The sequence below is a fragment of the Trichomycterus rosablanca genome, chromosome 12 (genome assembly GCF_030014385.1).
Source record: "Trichomycterus rosablanca isolate fTriRos1 chromosome 12, fTriRos1.hap1, whole genome shotgun sequence".
Taxonomy (NCBI): domain Eukaryota; kingdom Metazoa; phylum Chordata; class Actinopteri; order Siluriformes; family Trichomycteridae; genus Trichomycterus; species Trichomycterus rosablanca.
This window is the reverse complement of record NC_085999.1, coordinates 35,983,011-36,009,359: the sequence shown is the minus strand read 5'-3', so window position 1 is coordinate 36,009,359 and position 26,349 is coordinate 35,983,011. Positions and strand designations below refer to the sequence as shown.

At 40.9% G+C, this 26,349-nt stretch overlaps 1 protein-coding gene across 1 annotated transcript in view; it reads left to right on the top strand.

Annotated features, from left to right (window-relative positions):
- Positions 1 to 26,349, top strand: part of thsd7ba (thrombospondin, type I, domain containing 7Ba) — a gene marked incomplete at its 5' end in the record, with an annotated part of 260,282 nt that overhangs the window by 92,956 nt on the left and 140,977 nt on the right. Inside the window, 2 exons of the mRNA XM_063005709.1 lie at positions 23,323 to 24,040; positions 24,470 to 24,604. Coding sequence (XP_062861779.1) covers positions 23,323 to 24,040; positions 24,470 to 24,604 — 853 coding nt within the window. The remainder of the gene's footprint in view (positions 1 to 23,322; positions 24,041 to 24,469; positions 24,605 to 26,349) is intronic.

Sequence of the window (26,349 nt, the reverse complement as noted above, 5' to 3'; positions counted from 1 at the left end):
GAACGATTTAGGATGAGAATAAAATGAAGATGACGTTGAGATCAATGGAGCAGCGCTCCTTCACTCGGCGTGTGCGTTTAGCGCTGGGACTCTCAGGCCTGTTCTCCATCCAGGCTCATCGATTGGCCATTATACATTTGAAGGTCGTTAACACACGAACATCCTGAAACATCAATAAAGACTTCAGAAATGATCTGGTTTAAAATTCCTCACTCTGTAAAAGCAGATGGAGCTGCTACGTACGGGACACCGTTCAGAGTACCTGCTACCTGAGTACCTGCTGACTGGTTTAATCAGGTGATTATTTGTACTGCTGGGCTTTGTACTTTGTACCTGGGCGTGTATTGGTCAGTACTAGCACTTACCTGAGGTGCTATCACAGGTAGTGATGAAGATAATAAATTAGGGTCAGCAAAGCAACATGGGTCATGAGGACTCAGTTTTCTTTTGTCCGTGAGGGGCTAGTTTAAAGGTACGCCAGTTCTCTCACCTCCCAAAACATGCAGAATGTGGATTAGCTGCTCTGAATGTTGCCTCGCTCTGAGTGACTGGGTGAACGTTGACTGGGTGATGGCCTGGGATGGAATGGCTACTTGAGAGTATTGTAATTGTTGTAGTGGCAATATTATTGTAACATTTACATTTTCAGCATTTAGCAGACGCCTTTATCCAATCAACTTACAGTATTGTGACAGTATACAGTCCGGGCAATTGAGAGTTAAGGGCCTTGCTTAAGGGCCCACCAGAAGAAACCTGGCAGTGGTGGGGCTTGAACCAGTGACTTTCTGATTACTAGTCCAGTACCTTAACCACTAGGCTACAACTGCCCTGATTCAGCAGTGAGTGAGTGCACTTCTGTACCTTTACCTGTACTAGTCTACCTGTGCACTTCTGTACCTTTACCTGTGCTAGTTTACCTGTGCACTTCTGTACCTTTACCTGTGCTAGTTTACCTGTGCGCTTCTGTACCTTTACCTGTGCGCTTCTGTACCTTTACCTGTGCTAGTTTACCTGTGCGCCTCTGTACCTTTACCTGTGCTAGTTTACCTGTGCGCTTCTGTACCTTTACCTGTGCTAGTTTACCTGTGCGCTTCTGTATCTTTACCTGTGCGCTTCTGTACCTTTACCTGTGCTAGTTTACCTGTGCACTTCTGTACCTTTACCTGTGCTAGTTTACTTGTGCACTTCTGTACCTTTACCTGTGCTAGTTTACCTGTGCACTTCTGTACTTTTACCTGTGCTAGTTTACCTGTGCACTTCTGTACTTTTACATGTGCTAGTTTACCTGTGCACTTCTGTACTTTTACATGTGCTAGTTACCTGTGCACTTCTGTACTTTTACATGTACTACTAGTTTACCTGTGCACTTCTGTACTTTAACCTGTTTAAGTTTACCTGTGCACTTCTGTACTTTTACATGTGCTAGTTACCTGTGCACTTCTGTACTTTTACATGTACTACTAGTTTACCTGTGCACTTCTGTACTTTAACCTGTTTAAGTTTACCTGTGCACTTCTGTACTTTTACCTGTGTTAGTCTACCTGTGCACTTCTGTACCTTTACCTGTGCTAGTCTACCTGTGCACTTCTGTAGTTTTACCTGTGCTAGTCTACCTGTGCACTTCTGTATCTTTACCTGTACCAGCTGTATCTGAGCTGCTTTGCTGGTGCTAAAGTTTAGTCTGCCAATTTTCATCTCTGGACAAAGTTTACCTGGACTGTGCTAATTTTATCGCACCATAACTCTTTCTCTGACAGCTACTTAGTATTTCACTTTTTTTCCACTCTTGTTCTCTCGATGGTTTGGAAGGATTTTGTCCTCTTTGACAGCCTCATTAACTCGCAGTGGCCCGAGCTGCATGTGTGCCGCGAGTGGCCGTGATTTGATTCTGATTCGTGCTGAGATGTGAGCGGCCGGCAGGTGAACTATAGCTGACTGAGCGCCGCCGCGCTGCTGTGCGTTGAGGAGATCAAACACTTGTATCTGCCAGAGATCATTTCTATTTTCGGCCTCCCCCGTGGCAGCACAACGAATTCCATTTTTTTTTCTTTTATTTCATTTAGTCGAATTTCAGGAACACGTGGAGGACGAGACCTCGTTTGTAACGATGCAGAGTTAGAAATTATAGAATCCAGGACTTGTAATAAGACACCCAAACACAAAACGGGGGGTTATGAGACGATGTGGAATTGGAACAGTTTGAATCGAGTTTGCTAAAGTAAATAAATATGGACGCATTTTAGTCAAACAATAAATAACATGTATGAACTTGGGAGTTACACTATACACTGATCAGCCATAACATTAAAACCACCTCTTTGTTTCTACACTCACTGTCCATTTTATCAGCTCCACTTACCATATAGAAGCCTTTTATAGTTCTACAATTACTGACTGTAATCCATCTGTTTCTCTAAATACTGTTTTAGCCTGCTTTCACCCTGTTCTTCAATGGTCAGGATCCCCACAGAGCAGGTAATATTTAGGTGGTGGATCATTAGTTACTCAGCACTGCAGTGACACTGACATGGTGGTGGTGTGTTAGTGTGTGTTGTGCTGGTATGAGTGGATCAGACACAGCAGCGCTGCTGGAGTTTTTAAATACCGTGTCCACTCACTGTCCACTCTATTACACACTCCTACCTAGTTGGTCCACCTTGTAGATGTAATCTCAGAGATGATCGCTCATCTATTGCTGCTGTTTGAGTCGGTCATCTACTAGACCTTCATCAGTGGTCACAGGACGCTGCCCACGGGGCACTGTTGGCTGGATATTTTTGGTTGGTGGACTATTCTCAGTCTTTCTGATCCACTCATACCACCACAACACACACTAACACACCACCACCATGTCAGTGTCACTGCAGTGCTGAGAATGATCCACCACCTAAATAATACCTGCTCTGTGGGGGTCCTGACCATTGAAGAACAGCATGAAAGGGGGCTAACAAAGCATGCAGAGCAACAGATGGAATACAGTCAGTAATTGTAGAACTACAAAGTGCTTCTATATGGTAAGTGAAGCTAATGGACAGTGAGTGTAGAAACCATGAGGTGGTTTTAATGTTATGGCTGATCAGTGTATACACAAAAGTAATGGGACACCTGTTCTAACTACTGAATTAATGTGTTTTGGCCACAATAAATGCAAACAGTTATAATAATGGAAATTATATGCTTTTCAACAGTTTAGGGAAGGTCCTTTCCTGTTCCAGTATGCCTGTGCCCTGTGCACAATGCCTCACTGAACAGCTTTGGAATGAACTGGAACGTCAAATGAGGCTTTCTTCAAAAATACCAACATCTGTGCCCAACCATACAAATGCTGTCATCTTTTGACTGATTGGGCACAAACTCTTCAAATTCGGGTGAGAAGCCTTCTCCAAAAAGTGGTTGTTGTTGGTCACATAGAGGTCACTCTGTTTTAACAGGATGTCCAATAAGCTCATGGTCAGGTGTCCGTACACTTTTGGTCATTTAGTGAACCTGTCTAAGTCCAACAGGAATAAAAGGAGCTTTTTATCTGAATAGTAATGAGCTCTTGTGTCTGAACTGACCGTTAGATTCTGACCGTTCAGAGCGATTGAAGCAGGAGACAGATGCTCTGTACTAACATCATTATTCAGACTTCAGATCGAAGCTCCGGTTCAAACCACACGTGTCCATTTTTATGTTCGTCGTTCTGCTGCAGAATAATCAAACGCAAAACTGATAGAAACTCTAATGAGCGAGAACAAATGTTCAGCGCTATCGTCGCCTCTGGACCTAAACTTAACAACACTTAAAATGCTAAGCAGGGACGTTAATGATATTATTTAAATCATTTCAATCCAAAACGGGTGAAAATGAGATTCTAAATAAAGATCATTTCCATTTTCATCCTTTTTTAGCTCAAATATGTGAAGCCGTTTAACATCTGTGTGTGTGTGTGTGTGTGTGTGGTTTAAAGTTTTGAGTGTTGGCTTTTGTGAGCACGCTCATCTAGTCATATCCAGTTCCCCAGTTGTATCCCCTCTAAGGCAGCAGACCCCGACCCTGTCCGAGGGGGGCTGTACCTAACACACTATGCTGATTTCTCTGATGATCTGTTGGTGCACATTTTTTTTATTACTGATTGCAATTAAATGTGCTATTTTGAAAATAGAGACTAATGTGTTATTTCTAATAGTTTGTACCTGTGCTGATGCTATTCTGTGTGACATTTTAGCTGTGCTGATGATTTTGTACAAAATTTTAGCTGTGCTGATACTGTACTGAATTTTAGCTGTGCTGATATTTTACTGAATTTTAGCTGTGCTGATATTTTGTACTGAATTTTAGCTGTGCTGATACTGTACTGAATTTGATCTGTGCTGATATTTTGTACTGAATTTTAGCTGTGCTGATATTTTACTGAATTTTAGTTGTGCTGATATTGTTCTTTACTGGATTTTAGCTGTGCTGATATAGTCCTGTATGACATTTTAGCTGTGCTGATTTTGTACTGAATTTTAGCTGTTATAATTTGTCCTGTATAGAATTTTAGCTGTGCTGATATTGTCCTGTATGGAATTTTAGCTGTGATGATCTTGTCCTGTATGGAATTTTAGCTGTGCTAATATTGTCCTGTATGGAATTTTAGCTGTGCTGATATTGTCCTGTATGGAATTTTAGCTGCGATGATCTTGTCCTGTATGGAATTTTAGCTGTGATGATCTTGTCCTGTATGGAATTTTAGCTGTGATAATCTTGTCCTGTATGTAACTGTAGACTGCTGATATTGTACTGAATTTTAGCTGTGCTGATATTGTCCTGTATGGAATTTTAGCTGTGGTGATTTTGTACTGAATTTTCGCTGTGCTGATATTGTCCTGTATGTAACTGTAGTTGTGCTGATATTGTCCTGATATTGTCCTGTATGTAACTGTAGCTGTGCTAATATTGTCCTTTACAGAATTTTACCTGTGCTGCTGTTTTTCTATTGGTGTTCGCTGTGCTGATACTGTACTGAATTTAATCTCTGCTGCTGTTTATTTATAGATGTTTTGGCTGTGTTGATACTGTACAGAATTTGATTTGTGCTGCTGTTTGTCTGTAGAGGTTTTTGCCTGTGCTGATACTGTACTAAATTTGATCTGTGCTGCTGTTTGTTTATGGAAGCTTTTACCTGCGTTTATGCCATTCTGTAATGTGATTCACTTTTTAGTTTATATGGAAACAGATGTGTTGTTTTGGTAATCTAGTGACATGCTGTTTTTTACCTGTGTTGGTGTTTGATTTTTGTTTTGCGTTGTTGTGTTTCTATCTTGAGGTTTTAATAGCCAGTTGCAGGAGTCGTTTGTTTATTGCACGACTGAACATCAGTGATTCAGTTATCCTTCAGCTTTAAACACAGAATCTGTTTTTATGAACTTTATTCATCCTGGACTCGCTGTGTTGAAGCAGCTTTGATGTGTTGGAGCCACCGGTGTCAGAAGACGGGCCCCGGCTCTGGCCTCTATTACCGGGTGAACGCTGATCATTGTTCAGAGCAAAAGCTTCTGCTGCTGTATAATGTGGGGGTGGAGGTTCACCAGCACTAGACTTTTACAACGTTTTCCTCTTAGCTGTGATTTTTATTTTAAACAGAAGTGATTTTCCTCAGCAAAAAGAAGAAGAAAATAAGGACGACTTGATTGGTTATATCAGTGGGTCCTAAACAGGGAACACAGTGAATCACTGGAAGGAAAGAATTAAAAGAAATGAAAATATAGAGACTTTAATTGCTCTAACAGCTATACACACACACACACACACACACACACACACACACACACACTGTACATTTTATCAGCTCCACTTACCATATAAAAGCACTTTGTAGTTCTACAATTACTGACTGTAGTCAATCTGTTTCTCTACATGCTTTTTTACCCTGCTTTCTTCAATGGTCAGGACCCCCACAGGACCCCCACAGAGCAGGTATTATTTGGGTGGTGGATCATTCTTAGCACTGCAGTGACACTGACATGGTGGTGGTGTGTTAGTGTGTGTTGTGCTGGTATGAGTGGATCAGACACAGCAGCGCTGCTGGAGTTTTTAAACACCTCACTGTCACTGCTGGACTGAGAAAAGTCCACCAACCAAAAATATTCAGCCAACAGCGCCCCGTGGGCAGCGTCCTGCGACCACTGATGAAGGTCTAGAAGATGACCAACTCAAACAGCAGCAAGGTGTACCAACTAGGTAGGAGTGTCTAATAGAGTGGACAGTGAGTGGACACAGTATTTAAAAACTCCATCAGCGCTGCTGTGTCTGATCCACTCATACCAGCACAACACACACTAACACACCACCACCATGTCAGTGTCACTGCAGTGCTGAGAATGACCCACCACCTAAATAATACCTGCTCTGTGGTGGTCCTGACCATTGAAGAACAGCATGAAAGGGGGCTAACAAAGCATGCAGAGAAACAGATGGACTACAGTCAGTAATTGTAGAACTTTTTAGTAATTGTGCTTCTATATGGTAAGTGGAGCTGATAAAATGGACAGTGAGTGTAGAAACAAATAGGTGGTTTTAATGTTATGGCTGATCAGCCTATATATATTATTGTAATGTATTTATTTATTCCTTCATTTATTATTTATTTTCACTGTACAGATCAGGGTCGAAGCTGGTCGGACCCCACAGATAGCTTGTACAGGGCAACAGTCCATCACAGGAAATCAGGTGCTTACACATTCTCAATTATTTAACTTAATGTGCACTTAATGTCCACCTTCTGAATGTTTTTGAGAGGTTTGAGGACAGCAGAGAAGAGTAAAATCTCTTCAGTATTAGAAGGTGATTGGATTTAAAGTTGCAGCACCCACTTGTTATCCTAATGAGAGGTGTGGTGGTTCTGGTACTACCCATAATCCCTTGGGACGAGGCAAGAACGTACTCTAGAAAGGGCACCTCCTCATCTCAGAGTGTTGATTAACGTTCACCCCGACAGAGGGACAGATGAGAGCCGCCAATCCAACTTTCGCATGTTGGGTGGTGGACGTAAACTAGAGTCCTGAGAGAAATTTTGAGTTTCAAGCCCAGGTCCATATGATCGTATATTTCAGGTCAACACACACTTATGAGCTCAGACCCAGACGCAATTTAGAACAGCAAATGCACCGTTTGCCGCCAATCCATCACCAAGCCGTCTCGAAAAGAGCCTTTCAGACTTTCTGAATATGTTCCTGTCAAGTGATGAGGTTCTGTCACACTGTGATCATATATCCTTAAAAATTCTCTGAAAATGAGTGCTTGTTAAACCCCCTCAACCCTAATTTAAAATAATGATCGCAGCATGAGCGATAATGCGTCCCAATGTTCTTTTGTTGCTTCTCGGTCCTTCTCAGTAGGGAACAGCATTTTTCTTTAATCGTCCTGATGACCTGAAAGTGTCGTCCTAATTGGTTCCATTAGAGTCAGATGAGCACAAAAGCGCCTGTCAGTCTTCTGCTTGTTAAAGATCAACAGTGATCCTGCGCTCTCACTTTGAAAGGCGTCTCTGACCAGCGCTTTGGGCTGATAATCATGCAGGCGATTTGAAAGAGACGGAGATCCAGCTGTCTCTCTAAATGCTTTTCATGGAGCCCGATAGAGAGCAAATGTATTTTTAAAGACAAACTTCTCTTTTATCTGTCTTTTATACAGTATAATTGGAACATTAGTGGGTTGAACAAATGTTCTTCAGTGCATCTGTCTGCTGTTATTTCACCGCTAACGTATTTGTCTGTGTGAAACAAATTAGCAAAAAGTGAGAAGACGTGATGGGGAAATAAGTGGAACTGCCGTCCACTTGGATGCATTTTAGTTAGAATCGAAGTCTTATTGGTCTTCGTTTACAGTTTACAGTCTTTTGGCCAAGGACTAGGGTCCATTTGGTTTCGGTAAGAAACTGGCCCAGTTTAAAGCCCATTATGCTACTGTTTTGTTTTGGCTGGGAACTGTGGTTGGATTGGTTGTATATTTGGTGGGAACTATGGCTTTATTGGTCTTCATTTACAGTCTTTTGGCCAAGAACTGGGTTCCATCTGATTTCATCTGTTTTTGGTCCCATTATGCTACTGTCTTGTTTTGGCTGGGAACTGTGGTTGGATTAGTTGTATATTTAATGGAAACTATGGCCTTATAGCCACTATCTGTCTTGTTTTGGCTGGGAACTGTGGTTGGATTGGTTGTATATTTGGTGGGAACTTTGGCCTTACTGGTCTTTGTTTACAGTTTCAGTCTTTTGTCCAAGAACTGGGTTCCATTTGTTTTATCAGTGTTTTGCCAAGAAACTGGTCCAGTTGATACCCCATTTTGCTGTACACTGGTTTTACATTTGGTGGAAACTAAGGCCCTATTGGTTCATTTTATTTGTGAACTGTGGTTTAACTGGTTACATTTACATTATACATTTTTGGCACCTAGCAGACACTTTTTTGTCCAAAACTGGGAGTGTTGGGTTTTAAACCAGTGACATTCAGTCCAGTAGTAGTCTGAATGTCACTAGTCCAGTAACTTAACCACTGAGCCACCACTGCCAACACTGTAGTCTACATTAGGGTAAAAACTCTTATTTAGGGTAAAAACTGTGGTAATATTATCCAGGAACTGTAGTCACATTTCTAGTCCATTATGTTGGTGTCTTAATGACTGGTCTAGGTCTTACTGGTTTGTAGAAATTGACTGGAAACTGTGGTTAGTGTTGTTTTGGCTTTGGTCTCTGTTCAGATTGGTTGCAGTTTGACTGGTTACAAAGGCTGTGGACTGGAAACTGTGGGTACAGTTTCATTTTGGCTGTGAACTATAGGTGAACAGGTTGCAGTTTGACTGGTTACAGAGGCTGTGGACTGGTAACTGTGGTTATGGTGTTATATTAGCTGTGAAATGTGGTTGAACTGGTTGCGGTTTGACTGGTTACAGTGGCTGTGGGCTGAAAACTGGTTACATTGTCATTTTGGCTTTGGTCTCTGTTCAGATTGGTTTGACTGGTTACAGGGGCTTCGGATTGGAAACTGTGTGTCATTTTGGCTGTGAACTGTGGTTAAACTGGTTGCAGTTTGACTGGTTATACAAGCAATGTACTGGAAACTGTGGTTACAGTGTTGTTTTGGCTTTGGTTGTGGCTATGGACTGGAAACTGTGTTTATGGTGTTATAATACCTGTAAATTGTGGTTAAACTGGTTACAGGTTGGGTGGTTACAGAAGCAAAAGACTGGAAACTGTGGCTACAGTGCTGTTTTGGCTTTGGTCTCTGTTCAGATTGGTTAAATTTTAACTGGGAACTTTAGACTTATTGGTTGATTTTGTTTGGGAGCTGTGGTTTGAGGTATTGATGTGGAGATCTATAGTTACAGTAATGATTTGGCTGGAAATTTAGGTCCAGTTTTAGCTTGTTTGTGGTTGCAGTGTCATTTTGGCTGGAACTGTGATCAAACAGGTTGCACTTTTAATGGGAACTGTGGCCTTATTGGTTTACAGTGTGCTAAGTATCTGTGGTTTGACTGGTCACAAAGGCACTGGGGAGGAAAACTGACTGCATTGTTACTTGTGATTATTGTAACTCTGATCAAACCAAATTCCAGCAGCACACGACAGCTTACAGTGTATCACAAAAGTGAGTACACCCCTCACATTTCTGCAGATATTTAAGTATATCTTTTCATGGGACAACACTGACAAAATGACACTTTGACACAATGAAAAGTAGTCTGTGTGCAGCTTATATAACAGTGTAAATTTATTCTTCCCTCAAAATAACTCAATATACAGCCATTAATGTCTAAACCACCGGCAACAAAAGTGAGTACACCCCTTAGTGAAAGTTCCTGAAGTGTCAATATTTTGTGTGGCCACCATTATTTCCCAGAACTGCCTTAACTCTTCTGGGCATGGAGTTTACCAGAGCTTCACAGGTTGCCACTGGAATGCTTTTCCACTCCTCCATGACGACATCACGGAGCTGGCGGATATTCGAGACTTTGCGCTCCTCCACCTTCCGCTTGAGGATGCCCCAAAGATGTTCTATTGGGTTTAGGTCTGGAGACATGCTTGGCCAGTCCATCACCTTTACCTTCAGCCTCTTCAATAAAGCAGTGGTCGTCTTAGAGGTGTGTTTGGGGTCATTATCATGCTGGAACACTGCCCTGCGACCCAGTTTCCGGAGGGAGGGGATCATGCTCTGCTTCAGTATTTCACAGTACATATTGGAGTTCATGTGTCCCTCAATGAAATGTAACTCCCCAACACCTGCTGCACTCATGCAGCCCCAGACCATGGCATTCCCACCACCATGCTTGACTGTAGGCATGACACACTTATCTTTGTACTCCTCACCTGATTGCCGCCACACATGCTTGAGACCATCTGAACCAAACAAATTAATCTTGGTCTCATCAGACCATAGGACATGGTTCCAGTAATCCATGTCCTTTGTTGACATGTCTTCAGCAAACTGTTTGCGGGCTTTCTTGTGTAGAGACTTCAGAAGAGGCTTCCTTCTGGGGTGACAGCCATGCAGACCAATTTGATGTAGTGTGCGGCGTATGGTCTGAGCACTGACAGGCTGACCCCCCACCTTTTCAATCTCTGCAGCAATGCTGACAGCACTCCTGTGCCTATCTTTCAAAGACAGCAGTTGGATGTGACGCTGAGCACGTGCACTCAGCTTCTTTGGACGACCAACGCGAGGTCTGTTCTGAGTGGACCCTGCTCTTTTAAAATGATGGATGATCTTGGCCACTGTGCTGCAGCTCAGTTTCAGGGTGTTGGCAGCCTTCTTGTAGCCTTGGCCATCTTCATGTAGCGCAACAATTCATCTTTTAAGATCCTCAGAGAGTTCTTTGCCATGAGGTGCCATGTTGGAACTTTCAGTGACCAGTATGAGAGAGTGTGAGAGCTGTACTACTAAATTGAACACACCTGCTCCCTATGCACACCTGAGACCTAGTAACACTAACAAATCACATGACATTTTGGAGGGAAAATGACAAGCAGTGCTCAATTTGGACATTTAGGGGTGTAGTCTCTTAGGGGTGTACTCACTTTTGTTGCCGGTGGTTTAGACATTAATGGCTGTATATTGAGTTATTTTGAGGGAAGAATAAATTTACACTGTTATAAAAGCTGCACACAGACTACTTTTCATTGTGTCAAAGTGTCATTTTGTCAGTGTTGTCCCATGAAAAGATATACTTAAATATCTGCAGAAATGTGAGGGGTGTACTCACTTTTGTGATATACTGTATATACAGGTCCTTCTCAAAAAATTAGCATATTGTGATAAAGTTCATTATTTTCCATAATGTAATGATAAAAATTAAACTTTCATATATTTTAGATTCATTGCACACCAACTGAAATATTTCAGGTCTTTTATTGTTTTAATACTGATGATTTTGGCATACAGCTCATGAAAACCCAAAATTCCTATCTCAAAAAATTAGCATATTTCATCCGACCAATAAAAGAAAAGTGTTTTTAATACAAAAAAAGTCAACCTTCAAATAATTATGTTCAGTTATGCACTCAATACTTGGTCGGGAATCCTTTTGCAGAAATGACTGCTTCAATGCGGCGTGGCATGGAGGCAATCAGCCTGTGGCACTGCTGAGGTGTTATGGAGGCCCAGGATGCTTCGATAGCGGCCTTAAGCTCATCCAGAGTGTTGGGTCTTGTGTCTCTCAACTTTCTCTTCACAATATCCCACAGATTCTCTATGGGGTTTAGGTCAGGAGAGTTGGCAGGCCAATTGAGCACAGTAATACCATGGTCAGTAAACCATTCACCAGTGGTTTTGGCACTGTGAGCAGGTGCCAGGTCGTGCTGAAAAATGAAATCTTCATCTCCATAAAGCTTTTCAGCAGATGGAAGCATGAAGTGCTCCAAAATCTCCTGATAGCTAGCTGCATTGACCCTGCCCTTGATAAAACACAGTGGACCAACACCAGCAGCTGACATGGCACCCCAGACCATCACTGACTGTGGGTACTTGACACTGGACTTCAGGCATTTTGGCATTTCCTTCTCCCCAGTCTTCCTCCAGACTCTGGCACCTTGATTTCCGAAAACAGTACTTTGGACCACTGAGCAACAGTCCAGTGCTGCTTCTCTGTAGCCCAGGTCAGGCGCTTCTGCCGCTGTTTCTGGTTCAAAAGTGGCTTGACCTGGGGAATGCGGCACCTGTAGCCCATTTCCTGCACACGCCTGTGCACGGTGGCTCTGGATGTTTCTACTCCAGACTCAGTCCACTGCTTCCGCAGGTCCCCCAAGGTCTGGAATCGGCCCTTCTCCACAATCTTCCTCAGGGTCCGGTCACCTCTTCTCGTTGTGCAGCGTTTTCTGCCACACTTTTTCCTTCCCACAGACTTCCCACTGAGGTGCCTTGATACAGCACTCTGGGAACAGCCTATTCGTTCAGAAATTTCTTTCTGTGTCTTACCCTCTTGCTTGAGGGTGTCAATGATGGCCTTCTGGACAGCAGTCAGGTCGGCAGTCTTACCCATGATTGCAGTTTTGAGTAATGAACCAGGCTGGGAGTTTTTAAAAGCCTCAGGAATCTTTTGCAGGTGTTTAGAGTTAATTCGTTGATTCAGATGATTAGGTTAATAGCTCGTTTAGAGAACCTTTTCATGATATGCTAATTTTTTGAGATAGGAATTTTGGGTTTTCATGAGCTGTATGCCAAAATCATCAGTATTAAAACAATAAAAGACCTGAAATATTTCAGTTGGTGTGCAATGAATCTAAAATATATGAAAGTTTAATTTTTATCATTACATTATGGAAAATAATGAACTTTATCACAATATGCTAATTTTTTGAGAAGGACCTGTATAACATCCAGTATACATTTGTACAGGATGAGACTCAGATGATGGAATGCTCTGGACTTGGCATGATGCCTGGGATCCTGGTACAGACTTTAGTTTTGCTTGTCAGAACAACAAAATCCTTCTGTAAACAGTCACATTTTTATTTGCTCTTCTGGTTCTTCACACGTCGTGTTGTCTGTCGTTCTCGTTCGTGGAGTGGCAGATCCTCTAATCCCGCACTCGCTGCTGGAAAAGCTCCATCTGTACATAATTGCGGCCTGTTTCTGTTGCTGTCAACAATTGCTTCACAACCGAGTGGAGAGTGACTTTCTCTCACAGATTTCATCTTTGCAGCTCTCGATTCCGGTGCTTATTCAGGGGTGGTGAAGATCATGTGGCGTGTACTTTTACTGCCAGAGGAAATTATGATTTACACCGCTGAAACGCCACATGAACTCTCGAGATGATCTTCCTTTATCATGGCTGGAGGAGTTAGAGGAACTTTACCCCTGTGCTTTGGAGGGGCTTAAAGAATTGTTATCATTTAGTCTATTCGAACGGGAACATCAAACTGATTCTTCTGTTTCACTGTGAAGTTATTTTTATGTGAACAGTTAGAAGACTTTCTGTTTCCTGCAGTCTGGTTTTTTTATCATCTGCCTTCAACTGTCGTATATTTGTGGGTTTCTCCAACATTGTTAGTTCAATTAACTTTGTTTTCTGTAGCCAAACCAAAGAGGAAGGTAGCAGTGAGATGTGATTCTAAAACCAGCAGAAAAAAAACAAGTTATGCTGAAACATGTATACCATGTCCACAGTCAAGCAAGTTTAACACAACCATGGGGCTAGAAGCTGCCATGTAAAAAAGACCGTCCAGCAACTTCTAAATCAGTGCATACTTGTTTGTAGGGCTTCCTAAATTACATCCAATCAGTTTCCTCAATCATGAGGCGACATTTTGGGTTTTACTCCCGAACTTGACAAAGTGACCACTGTTCTTTGTGTAGTTTAGATAGTAATCTCTTTCTGTTCTGCTGCTCCTCGTCTATGGAATGCCTTTCCTGACCATTTGAGGGCACCACAGACGATTGAGAATTTTAAAAAGGGTTTAAAAACGTTTCTTTTTACCAGATTTTATGACTCTTAAATATGAATGTTGATTTTATGATGTATGTCTCATGGTGCTATGATGTTTATATTTGTTTTATATTTCATGATGTTTTATATTTCTCTTTTTCTGTAGCACTTTGAGATTTGTTTTCAAATGTAAAGTGCGTTATAAATGAAATGTATTATTATTATTATTATTATTATTATTATTATTAAGATGTATATGAGCACAGAGAACTCACAGGATGTAGTTAATCATAAGCACTAATAAGTGATGTGAAGACCATGACACAGAGTTTGTTATATAGAAATATCATAATAAAGGGCTTCTTTCATTCATGAAGCCTCCGATCTCATGCCAGTGTAAAGCTTGCTTGACTGTCAACAATGACACCAATTTTTGGCATCAATTTTGCCAAACCCACTTAGGGTACAACAACATCGACTCCTGCTGTCTGGTCAAGGTGCTGGCTGGCACAAGGGATGCCAAATTTCGGAGAGAGTATTGTGGTCCTCTGTATGTACCTGTCTCATGCTTCTGGTAAGAATGTAAGCAGCCAGCAGTTTTACATCTTAAAGGATTTACGTGCTGGTCTATTTTATTCTTTGGCTCCTGAATTTAACTCATTTCCAATTGCCGACCTCCGACACCTGTACAGTCACTGGCTGCATCTTTACACCAGCCAGCGGTGGATTTTTACAGTCCTCTTGATGGGCCAGGCTATATATGTTCCTCAACTGGACCAGACAGCAAGATCAGCAGTGAGGAAGAACATTGTCCAATCTTTCATCCCTCAGACGTGGCCAGTTGTGTCTGTAGAACACCCAGCCAGGTCGGCAGCCCCGTAGAACTGGAATTAGAGAGCTGGGACTCTCCGTGTTGGTGGGCTAGTGTATTAGACTGCTTCATATCACAGATTTAAACTAGTAGTGAACATCGGGGAAAATCGCAGAGAATAATGATAATAATTATATAAACAAACTCTAACAGGCACATAAACACAGAATGAACTTATACAGGAACGCTCCCTTGTGGAGGCTTTACATTACACCCTGTAAACCACAGTGGGACCAGATTTAATATAGAACGCCTTTATTTGTCATATATACATATATATACAGGTGTACAGTACAATGAAATTCTTTCTTCTCATATCCCAGGTTGTTTGGAAGCTGTGGTCAGACCGCAGGTTCAGCCATTGTACGGCGCCCCTGGAGCAGAGTGGGTTAAGGGCCTTGCTCAAGGGCCCAACAGTGGCTGCAAACTCTAAATCTTTCAGTTGATAATCCAAAGCTCACACACACATTGCCACCATTTTCATGAATGAAGTATATTTTGATTTGCGTTTTGTTTTGATGGATTGTTTGTGTTGCCTGGGTCATGTAAAAATCATGGACAACATGTGGGTTACTTGAAAAAGGTTTAAAAAACCCTGTGTCCCAATAAAAACTCGAGAATTGTTCCGAATGTTCTCCATCCCTGGTCGTTTAGATCCGTAAAGCTTCGGAACGTCTCAATTTCGTGTCCTGTGAGTGTTTCTTACAGCCGGATAAAAGAGACGCTGTCTGATCGTGCTGCTGTCTGATCGCGCTGCTGTCCAATTAGCCGTGGACTCTGTGCATTTTCATGTCAAGAGCTTTTCACCCTGCAGAGCAAAAGCAATTTAGTCCTGCCGCGTGTTTGAGGTCGATTGAGCTGCTGGATGGATTTCTTCTGGCCGACTCTCTGAAATAACACCTCTGATCTTATTTGCTTTCTGCATGCAAGCAAATTGCTGACATATTAGCTCTGTGTGTGTGTGTGTGTGTGTGTTATTCAGTGTGTTAGCCAGTCTGTGTTAACCTGAGTGTGTTAGTCTGAGTGTGTTAGTCTGAGTGTGTTATCTGGTGTGTATTAGCTGGTGTGTGTTAGTCTGAGTGTGTTATCTGGTGTGTATTAGCTGGTGTGTGTTAGTCTGAGTGTGTTATCTGGTGTGTATTAGCTGGTGTGTGTTAGCCAGTGTGTGTTAGTCTGAGTGTGTAAACCTGTGTGTGTTAACCTGAGTATGTTAGTCATTGTGTGTTAACCTGTGTGTGTTAGCCCGTGTGTGTTAGTCTGAGTGTTTTAACCTGAGTGTGTTAGTCAGTGTGTGTTAGTCTGAGTGTGTTAACCTGAGTGTGTTAACCTGAGTGTGTTAGTCATTGTGTGTTAACCTAAGTGTGTTAGTCATTGTGTGTTAACCTGAGTGTGTTAGTCATTATGTGTTACCCTGAGTGTGTTAGTCAGTGTGTGTTAGTCATTGTGTGTTAACCTGAGTGTGTTAGTCAGTGTGTGTTAACCTGAGTGTGTTAGTCATTGTGTGTTAACCTGAGTGTGTTAGTCATTGTGTGTTAACCTGAGTGTGTTAGTCATTGTGTGTTAACCTGAGTGTGTTAGTCATTGTGTGTTAACCTGAGTGTGTTAGTCATTGTGTGTTAACCTGAGTGTGTTAGTCAGTGTGTGTTAACCTGAGTGTGTTAGTCAGTGTGTGTTAACCTGAGTGTGTTAGTCAGTGTGTGTTAACCTGAGTGTGTTAGTCAGTGTGTGTTAACCTGAGTGTGTTAGTCATTGTGTGTTAACCTGAGTGTGTTAGTCATTGTGTGTTAACCTGAGTGTGTTAGTCATTGTGTGTTAACCTGAGTGTGTTAGTCATTGTGTGTTAACCTGAGTGTGTTAGTCATTGTGTGTTAACCTGAGTGTGTTAGTCATTGTGTGTTAACCTGAGTGTGTTAGTCAGTGTGTGTTAACCTGAGTGTGTTAGTCAGTGTGTGTTAACCTGAGTGTGTTAGTCAGTGTGTGTTAACCTGAGTGTGTTAGTCATTGTGTGTTAACCTGAGTGTGTTAGTCATTGTGTGTTAACCTGAGTGTGTTAGTCTGAGTGTGTAAGCCTGTGTGTGTTAGTCAGTGTGTGTTATCTGGTGTGTGTTAGCCGAGGCTTTCTTGACCAACATCAGAGCCCAGCCATACAACTGCAATGGGAGTATCTAAAAGACCTGGATGTAATAATCGTGAGGGCCGTGAGAGGACGCATGTGCCATGAGTTACATGCACTAATTGACAATCACCAGTTGTTAGCATTAGCTTGATTGAGCGCTAAGAAGGGAATGTCATCATTAGCAGCGATACCGTTCTCTCCACAGTAACCTCAGACATCTGCACCGCTCCCGTGTTTAACGTTCATCTGTGGATGCGAAAGCCGTTAGCATTGAGACACACAAACAGCATATGCTAACTCACATTACTGTGTTTAATTATTCATCCCTCCATCTGCAGCAGAAAACAAACAAGAAAAACGTGATGCTGCAACGAACGGCATTGTGAGAGGATCACGATCCGATATTATGTTCTTACACCGGTGGAAAGCATGAAATCATGGGCAAAAGTATTTGGACACCGAACCATGAGCTTATTGGACATCTGATTTAACAATGAAATTGAAGCAAAGTGTGGAGGACTGTTTGGATATTGTATACAGTGATCAGTTATTGTTTCTACACTTACTGTCTATTTTATCAGCTCCACTTACCATATAGAAGCACTTTGTAGTTCTACAATTACTGACTGTAGTCCATCTGTTTCTCTACATACTGTTTTAGCCTGCTTTTACTCTGTTCTTCAATGGTCAGGACCCCCACAGGACCACCACAGAGCAGGTATTATTTGGGTGGTGGATCATTCTCAGTACTGCAGTGACACTGACATGGTGGTGGTGTGTTAGTGTGTGTTGTGCTGGTATGAGTGGATCAGACACAGCAGCGCTGCTGGAGTTTTTAAACACCTCACTGTCACTGCTAGACTGAGAATCCACCAACCAAAAATATCCAGCCAACAGCGCCCCGTGGGCAGCGTCCTGTGACCACTGATGAAGGTCTAGAAGATGACCGACTCAAACAGCAGCAATAGATGAGCGATCGTCTTTGACTTTACGTCTACAAGGTGGACCAACTAGGTAGGAGTGTCTAATAGAGTGGACAGTGAGTGGACACAGTATTTAAAAACTCCATCAGCGCTCCAGCAATGCTTGAAGAACAGGGTGAAAGCAGGTTTAAAAAGGTATGTAGAGAAACAGATGGACTACAGTCAGTAATTGTAGAACTACAAAGTGCTTTTATATGGTAAGTGGAGCTGATAAAATGAACAGTGAGTGTAGAAACAAGGAGGTGGTTTTAATGTTATGGCTGATCAGTGTATGGTCTTCTTACTTTTTTCATTTTGAAAAATGCAGTAAAAATGAATCTTGAATCTTTATTTACCTGGAAATTAAAAAAGAAAAAGAGTTCCAGTGTTTTCACTGATCAGCTTTTTGTTGTAGTTTGTAAATACTGTATAAACACATTTAGGATTTGATTACTGCAAGAAAAAAAATTTAAAAAGTTGGACCAGTGGTGGCATTTCTTTATAGAATCAGTGTACGGCTTTCTCTTTATGAGTTTCAGGTCGCATTTCTGGATGCTGTGGTGGACCGTGTTAAGTAACAACGGTTTTCTGAAGCAGGATTTTTTGTCCATGGTTTTTATGCGACCCAGGCAATGCATCTTACTCTCTCTGCTCTGTACAATCTGGTCCCACTATGGTTTTCAAGATGTAACATAAAGCCTCCACAAGGGGGCGATCACATACAAGTTTGTTTAATTATTATTATTTTTCTCTGCAACCCATTTTTTTTTGCCTCGCGACCCTACCCAAGTTTAAAAAACCCTGTTCTAAAGTACTCCTGTTCATTTTAAAATGGTTTTAAACATTTTAAAAAAATTTTCTTTCAACTTCTGCTTTTTTCTGTCTCTACTTTTTTGTGTGTGCTGTATGCATCAAATTCTAAGTGTCTGGAAATGAGGTTTGTAAATGAATAAATAAATGAATAAATACATGAATAAATGAATGAATAAATAAATAAATAAATGAATAAATAAAGATATAAATTAATTAGTAATTAGTAAGTAAATGTATAAATAAATATAAGAATAAACAAATGAATAAATAAATAAAAATAGAAAAATCATTAGTAATTAGTAAGTAAATTTATAAATAAATGAATGAATAAATGAATGAATAAATAAATGAATAAATAAATAAATAAAGATAGAAATTAATTAGTAATTATTAAGTAAATTTATAAATAAATATAAGAATAAATAAATGAATAAATAAATATATGAATAAATAAATAAAGATAGAAATTAATTAGTAATTAGTAAGTAAATTTATAAATAAATATAATAATAAATACATGAATAAATAAATGAATGAATAAATAAATACAGATAGAAATTAATTAGTAATTAGTAAGTTCAAATATAAATAAATATAAGAATAAATAAATAAATAAATGAATGACTAAATAAATAAAGATAGAAATTAATTAGTAATCAGTAAGTTAATTTATAAATAAATATAATAATAAATAAATAAATGAGGTTTGCAGTGCATGAAATGAAAAGTATTATTATTTAGTTTCCATGCACTCACTCGTCCTTCTGATTTCTGCTGATCACTGTAAGCTGCAGGCTCTTCATGCAGCTGGAACGTGTGAATTATACGTTGTGCACAGTTCCAGGTGTTCATCTGTTCAGCTTTATTTATTATATGGAGCTGGATGTTCACTGAGGAACACAGATGTGCAGATTTGGCGCTGAATAGATGCTGCTGCTGATGATGCAGCTGGACGAGCGGTAATAAGTGATGGACGAGCCACTCGTGTTTATGTTCCTGTGTAAAAAGCTATCGATTACAACTCCATCAATATTTCATTTGCAGTAAAATGTTCATAATATCTGTTTCATAAGTACGAGGGAAATCATTCATTCATTTATTTATTTATTTACTCATACAGCATGGTACAGTGAGGTACAACGAGGTACAGCGAGGTACAGATAGGTACAGCGAGGTACAGAGAGGTACAGCGAGGTACAGAGAGGTACAGCGAGGTACAGAGAGGTACAGATAGGTACAGCGAGGTACAGAGAGGTACAGCGAGGTACAGAGAGGTACAGAGAGGTACAGCGAGGTACAGAGAGGTACAGATAGGTACAGATAGGTACAGCGAGGTACAGAGAGGTACAGCGAGGTACAGAGAGGTACAGCGAGGTACAGAGAGGAACAGCGAGGTACAGATAGGTACAGCGAGGTACAGCAAGGTACAGATAGGTACAGCGAGGTACAGAGAGGTACAGAGAGGTACAGCGAGGTACAGCGAGGTACAGAGAGGTACAGCGAGGTACAGAGAGGAACAGCGAGGTACAGAGAGGTACAGCGAGGAACAGCAAGTTACAGCGAGGTACAGAGAGGTACAGAGAGGAACAGCGAGGTACAGAGAGGTACAGCGAGGTACAGAGAGGTACAGCGAGGTACAGAGAGGAACAGCAAGTTACAGCAAGGTACAGAGAGGTACAGCGAGGTACAGAGAGGAACAGCGAGGTACAGAGAGGTACAGCGAGGTACAGAGAGGTACAGCGAGGTACAGAGAGGAACAGCAAGTTACAGCGAGGTACAGAGAGGTACAGAGAGGTACAGAGAGGTACAGATAGGTACAGCGAGGTACAGAGAGGTACAGCGAGGTATAGTGAGGAACAGCAAGGTACAGCAAGGTACAGCGAGGTACAGAGAGGTACAGTGAGATACAGCGAGGTACAGTGAGATACAGTGAGATACAGATCACTACTACATTAATGTAATCACAAGCTGCTCTGATTGTTGTTCACTCATTCAGGCTTTCAGCTCTTAATTCCTGATGAATCAGCTTGTTCTGTTCTGCTGTGCTGATCAGTGGACTGCAGATTTTGATTAGTGATGCCTGATTGCTAAATGGACCACAGTAGGTTCTGCTGGTGCTGAGGGGGGTGAGGTGGGGGGCGGATTATTAAATTAGGGTTAATAAAATTAGAGTCGGTTCAGCTTTATGATGCGGTGGTTTATTATTTTTGCTTCCACAGCCAATACTGAACCCTGTGTGTATGCAGCTGTAAAATGCTTTAGGAGTGAGTGAGTGTGTGAGTGAGTAAGTGAATGAATGAATAAGTGAGTAAATAAATGAATGAGTGAGTGAGTAAATACACAAATGAGTGAGTAAACGAGTGAGTGGGTGGGTGAATAAATAAATGAGTGAGTGAGTAAATAAGAGTGAATGAGTGAGTAAATGAGTGAGTAAATGAGTGAATGAGTAAATGAATGAGTGAGTGAGTAAATAAATGAGTGAGTGTATAAATAAATGAATGAGTGACTGAGTGGGTGAATAAATAAATTAATGACTAGTGAGTAAATACATGAATGAGTGAGTAAATAAGAGTGAGCAAGTGAATTTGGGAGTGAGTAAATAAGTGAATGAATGAGTGAGTAAATAATTAAATGAGTGAGTAAATGAATGAGTGAGTAAATGAACGAGTGAGTGTATAAATAAATGAATGAGTGAAGTGGGTGAATAAATAAATAAATGCCTGAATAAATGAGAATGAGTGAGTAAATACTGTAAGTGAATGAATGAGTAAATAATTAAATGAGTGAGTGAATAAATAAATAAATAAATAAATAAATAAATAAATAAATAAATAAATAAATGAGTGAGTAAGTGAGTAACCGCCAGCTCACACATTTTGATGCAACATCTCTCTGTACTGTAGACCATTTAGCTTCTCAGATCTTGGGCCTAGACTGTCATAGCTCTACATAGATCTACAGTCCTGGTGTTGTTCTGTCAGATCACCTTCATGAACCTGATTCCATAATCACAAACTGCTCCAGGAAAAGGATGATCATGGTCACTAATGCTCATGGTCACTAATGCTCATGCTCATGGTCACTAATGCTCATGGTCACTAAAGCTCATGGTCACTAATGCTCATGGTCACTAAAACACATGCTCATGGTCACTAATGCTCATGGTCACTTATACACATGCTCATGGTCACTAATGCTCATGGTCACTAGTGCTCATGGTCACTAAAGCTCATGGTCACTAATGCTCATGGTCACTAAAGCTCATGGTCACTAATGCTCATGGTCACTAATGCTCATGGTCACTAAAACATGCTCATGGTCACTAATGCTCATGGTCACTTATACACATGCTCATGGTCACTAATGCTCATGGTCACTAGTGCTCATGGTCACTAAAGTTCATGGTCACTAATGCTCATGGTCACTAAAGCTCATGGTCACTAATGCTCATGGTCACTAAAACACATGCTCATGGTCACTAATGCTCATGGTCACTTATACACATGCTCATGGTCACTAATGTTCATCATGGTTACTAATGCTCATGGTCCCTTATACACAAGCTCATGGTCACTAATGCTCATCATGGTCACTAATGCTCATGGTCCCTTATACACAAGCTCATGGTCACTAATGTTCATCATGGTCACTAATGTTCATGATGTATTGAAGCTGTGTGGACTGTGGTGATGATTCAGTGGAGGTGCTGGACCAGGATAAATACATTTATTTATATATATATATATTTTTAAGCTTTCAGCTTGTTTACGTCTGGTTCTTCACTGAGCAGGACCGTCTGCGTCCAGATCCCACATGTGGAGTTTATAATGGTATGCACTGCAGATCTGAGAGACAGATGGGTGTAATTAGGCTCCCGATAGGCGAATGTACCAGTTTTCTACCCCCCACCCGAACCAAACTGCACTTTAATACCCACTGAGCTCTCTGGAAATGAGAAGCGTTCTGGCTCCCGTCACTGGTGCCACCACCTTTAACTTCTCACTTCTGCTGATCTAAAAATAATGGATTTAATACATAAATAAAGAAATAAACCACACTAGGAGCCAAAAGTTTGTGGACACACTAATCCTTTTGACTTTCTCACAATAGTTTGGAGGAAGACCCGGTCTAAAGGAACTTAAGGTGCCTGCACAGAGCCCTGACCCCAACCTCATTAAACACCTACACTGTTGGAATATGTCTGTTGGAATTTGTGCCCATTCAGTCAAAAGAGCATTTGTATGGCTGGGCACTGATGTTGGTCAGGAAAGGTTTAATTGATGTTCTGTTTTATTCCAAAACTCTTCAGTGAAGCTGAGATTCAAAACCAAGAAGGCAGAAAGGAGCGTTCCCTAAACTGTTGGACGCATGGAAGCTTTATAAATAAAATTAGGTGTCCCAATACTTTTGTCCATACGGTGTATAACAGTCTCCACTCTTCTGAAAGGACTTTAAACAAGTAGTAGAAGGTAGTGCAGCCAAAACCATGCGATTGACATCCTGTCCAGGGTGTTCCTGCCTTGCGGTCAGTGTTTCCAGGTGGAACAGGACCAGCCGTGACCCTGACCAGGATAAAGCAGTTGATGAAAATGAAATGAAACGTACCTTGTTCCACATCCTGGTAAATTCAGAGTAATTAATGTACAGTAGATTAATGAGGTGTTTCTCTGTCTCTGCAGGTCCGTGGGGTCGGTGTAAAGGGGATGAATGCGGGTCCAGCGGTGTCCAGTCACGCAGTGTGTGGTGTGTCCACTCAGACGGCTGGAACACACACCACGCCAACTGCCTGCACTTCATCAGACCTGAAACCCAGAGACCCTGCTTCAAAGTGTGTGAGTGGCACCAGGACCTGTTCGAGTGGGACGTCTCGGAGTGGAGCTCCTGCTCCCTCACCATCACCTCCAACGAACTCAGGACACGAACCCTGGCACCCGAGTGCATCACGGCCCAGCACGGCGTTCAGAGACGTTCGGTCCGGTGTGTCCGGGTGTTAAACGGGACGGCCGTATCCGAACGGATATGCGAGTTCTTCTCGCCCCGCCCGGCGCTGGAGCAGGCCTGTCTGATCCCCTGCCCTCTGGACTGCGTGGTGTCTGATTTCTCGCCGTGGTCACGCTGCAGTAGGACTTGTGGTGTTGGATTAAAGCACCGGACACGCCACGTTCTCGCTGCGCCCGCGTACGGAGGAGCCGACTGTCCGGGTCTGAGCGAAACGCAGCCGTGTGAACACTCGTTGTCTTGTCCACTGGGTGAGAACGGGCACCAGTACAGCCTGAAGGTGGGAGACTGGAGCAGGTGTCGACTTCCACTGGAAAAAGAAGCGTGGATGAATGAAAAGATGATGCTGGATTTTAACTTCCAGGAAAGAAACGTAGTGAAACGGGACGTTCAGAGTGGACGGAGCCGGCACACATGGCAACACACGTATCATATTCACCACCAACAACAACGCAGACAGAAGCTACAACAGCTACAGCAGGACACAAAGCACCATCTACAACATCAACACCCCCAAGAACATCAAGAACATCAGCAGCTACAGCAGGACACACAGCACCATCTACAACATCAACACCCCCAAGAACATCAAGAACATCAGCAGCTACAACAGGACACACAGCACCATCTACAACATCAACACCCCCAAGAACATCAAGAACATCAACAGCTACAGCAGGACACAAAGCACCATCTACAACATCAACACCCCCAGGAACATCAAGAACATCAGCAGCTACAACAGGACACAAAGCACCATCTACAACATCAACACCCCCAGGAACATCAAGAACATCAACAGCTACAGCAGGACACAAAGCACCATCTACAACATCAACACCACCAAGAACATCAGCAACTACACGAACACCAGGAAGCCTTCAAAATACTGAATGTTAAAATTGGTTACCAAACGCGCCAGGTTCACTGCATGGCCAGTGATGGCAGGAACGTCATACTGAGGTAAGCTCATTATACTGGTTATGTTTTGTACTCTGCTGGGATATAAAGTACATAGAAGTGATGTAGAACACATTGTTATAAAAAAAGGTCTTTAACGTGGCACATCAGTTAAAGAAGATCAAATAAAAAATGTCTATCACTAAGGGATTATAAATAAATAACTAAATAATAAATAAAGAACTAAATAATAAATACATAAATAATAAATAAATAAATAAATAAATAAATAAATAAATAAATAAATAAATAAATAAATAAATTAAAATGATTGCATAAATTTATTAATGAATAAATAAATAAATAAGTGGTGAACACAAAAAAAAGAAAAAAGTCTATTACAAAGGGGTTATAAATAAATAAATAAATAAATAAATAAAAAGTGGTGAACTAAACACACAAAAAAATGTCTATTACAAAGGGGTTATAAATAAATAAACAAATAAATAAAAAAATAAAAAGGTGGTGAACTGAACACAAAAAATAAAAAATCTCTATAACAAAGGGTTTTTCTTTTAGATTTTTGTGTTCAGCTCACCACTTTTTAATTATTTATTTATTTATTTATTTATTTAAAAAATCTAAATATGTCTAAATAAATAATTAAAAAGGGGTGAGCTGAGCACAAAAAATAAAAAAAGTCTATTACAAAAGGCTTATAAATAAATAAATAAATAAATAAATAAATAAATAAATAAATAAATAAATAAATAAATAAATGTGAGTAGCTGAACACAAAAATAAAAAATTTGGGTTATAAATAAATAAATAACTGAATAAATAAATAAAAGGTGAGCTGAACAGAAAAATCTGTAATGTTTGAATGATACGTACAGTGTGTGTTATCCTAAATCTAAAGTACATTTGCAGTTCTAGATGTTTGTTTTTGATTATTTGTGACTTTTTGGAAGACAAAAAGTGGAAACATTGGAGATTTTTTTTTTATACAAATAATGGCTTTCACTGTGGTTCGCTGGAGTCCCAAAGACTTAAAACTGTTTTCCAGTCCTGGTGCCTGTTTGACTTTGACTTACGTTTTGCACAGCTGAGACCTGGGCATGAGTAATTAGCTTAATTGCTTTGCTAATCACACTTGGTTAAAATATTGATTGAGTGACCGAGGGTTTGATGTAGCTGTTGGTTTCTTACATTAATGAAAGTTCATGATTTAAATTGTATCTTCTGTTATTTTTGTGTAATATTATGGTCTGTTGAAGCAGTAATAGTGGATGTTCCTCACACAGCTGTAATATCAGTGATATTTCAGCCTCTCTCTGACTCAGGTATCTTCTTTTAGATGTCCGTCCCTCCTTCAGTATTGATGTCTCCTAAATTAAGGATAATTAGGCTGCAGCAGATCTAGAGGAACCGTAATTATGGTTTCTTTGTGAACTATCGACTTGTGTGGAGCTCTTTCATGTTTTTCTCTTTTATTTCTTGTTTGGAGAGGAAGTCCGTTCTTTACACTTGTATTAAATGAGAGTACAGTCTGTGGGACGGGACGCTGGTGTGATGTGTATGTGGACATAAGGCTTTCTGTCGAGTGTTCGGATCTTGTGTACCAGCTTTATAGATCCTGCTGTTCTATTCCAGGATTTGTAAGCCTGCTGTGTCACATGTGCTCGTGTAATTGCTTTGATCTTCTTGGGTGTAGATGAGGCAGAGTTCAGAGATCTGAGGTTCTGAAATATACTTATGTATTTATTTATTAGGATTTTAACGTCATGTTTTACACACTTTGGTTACAT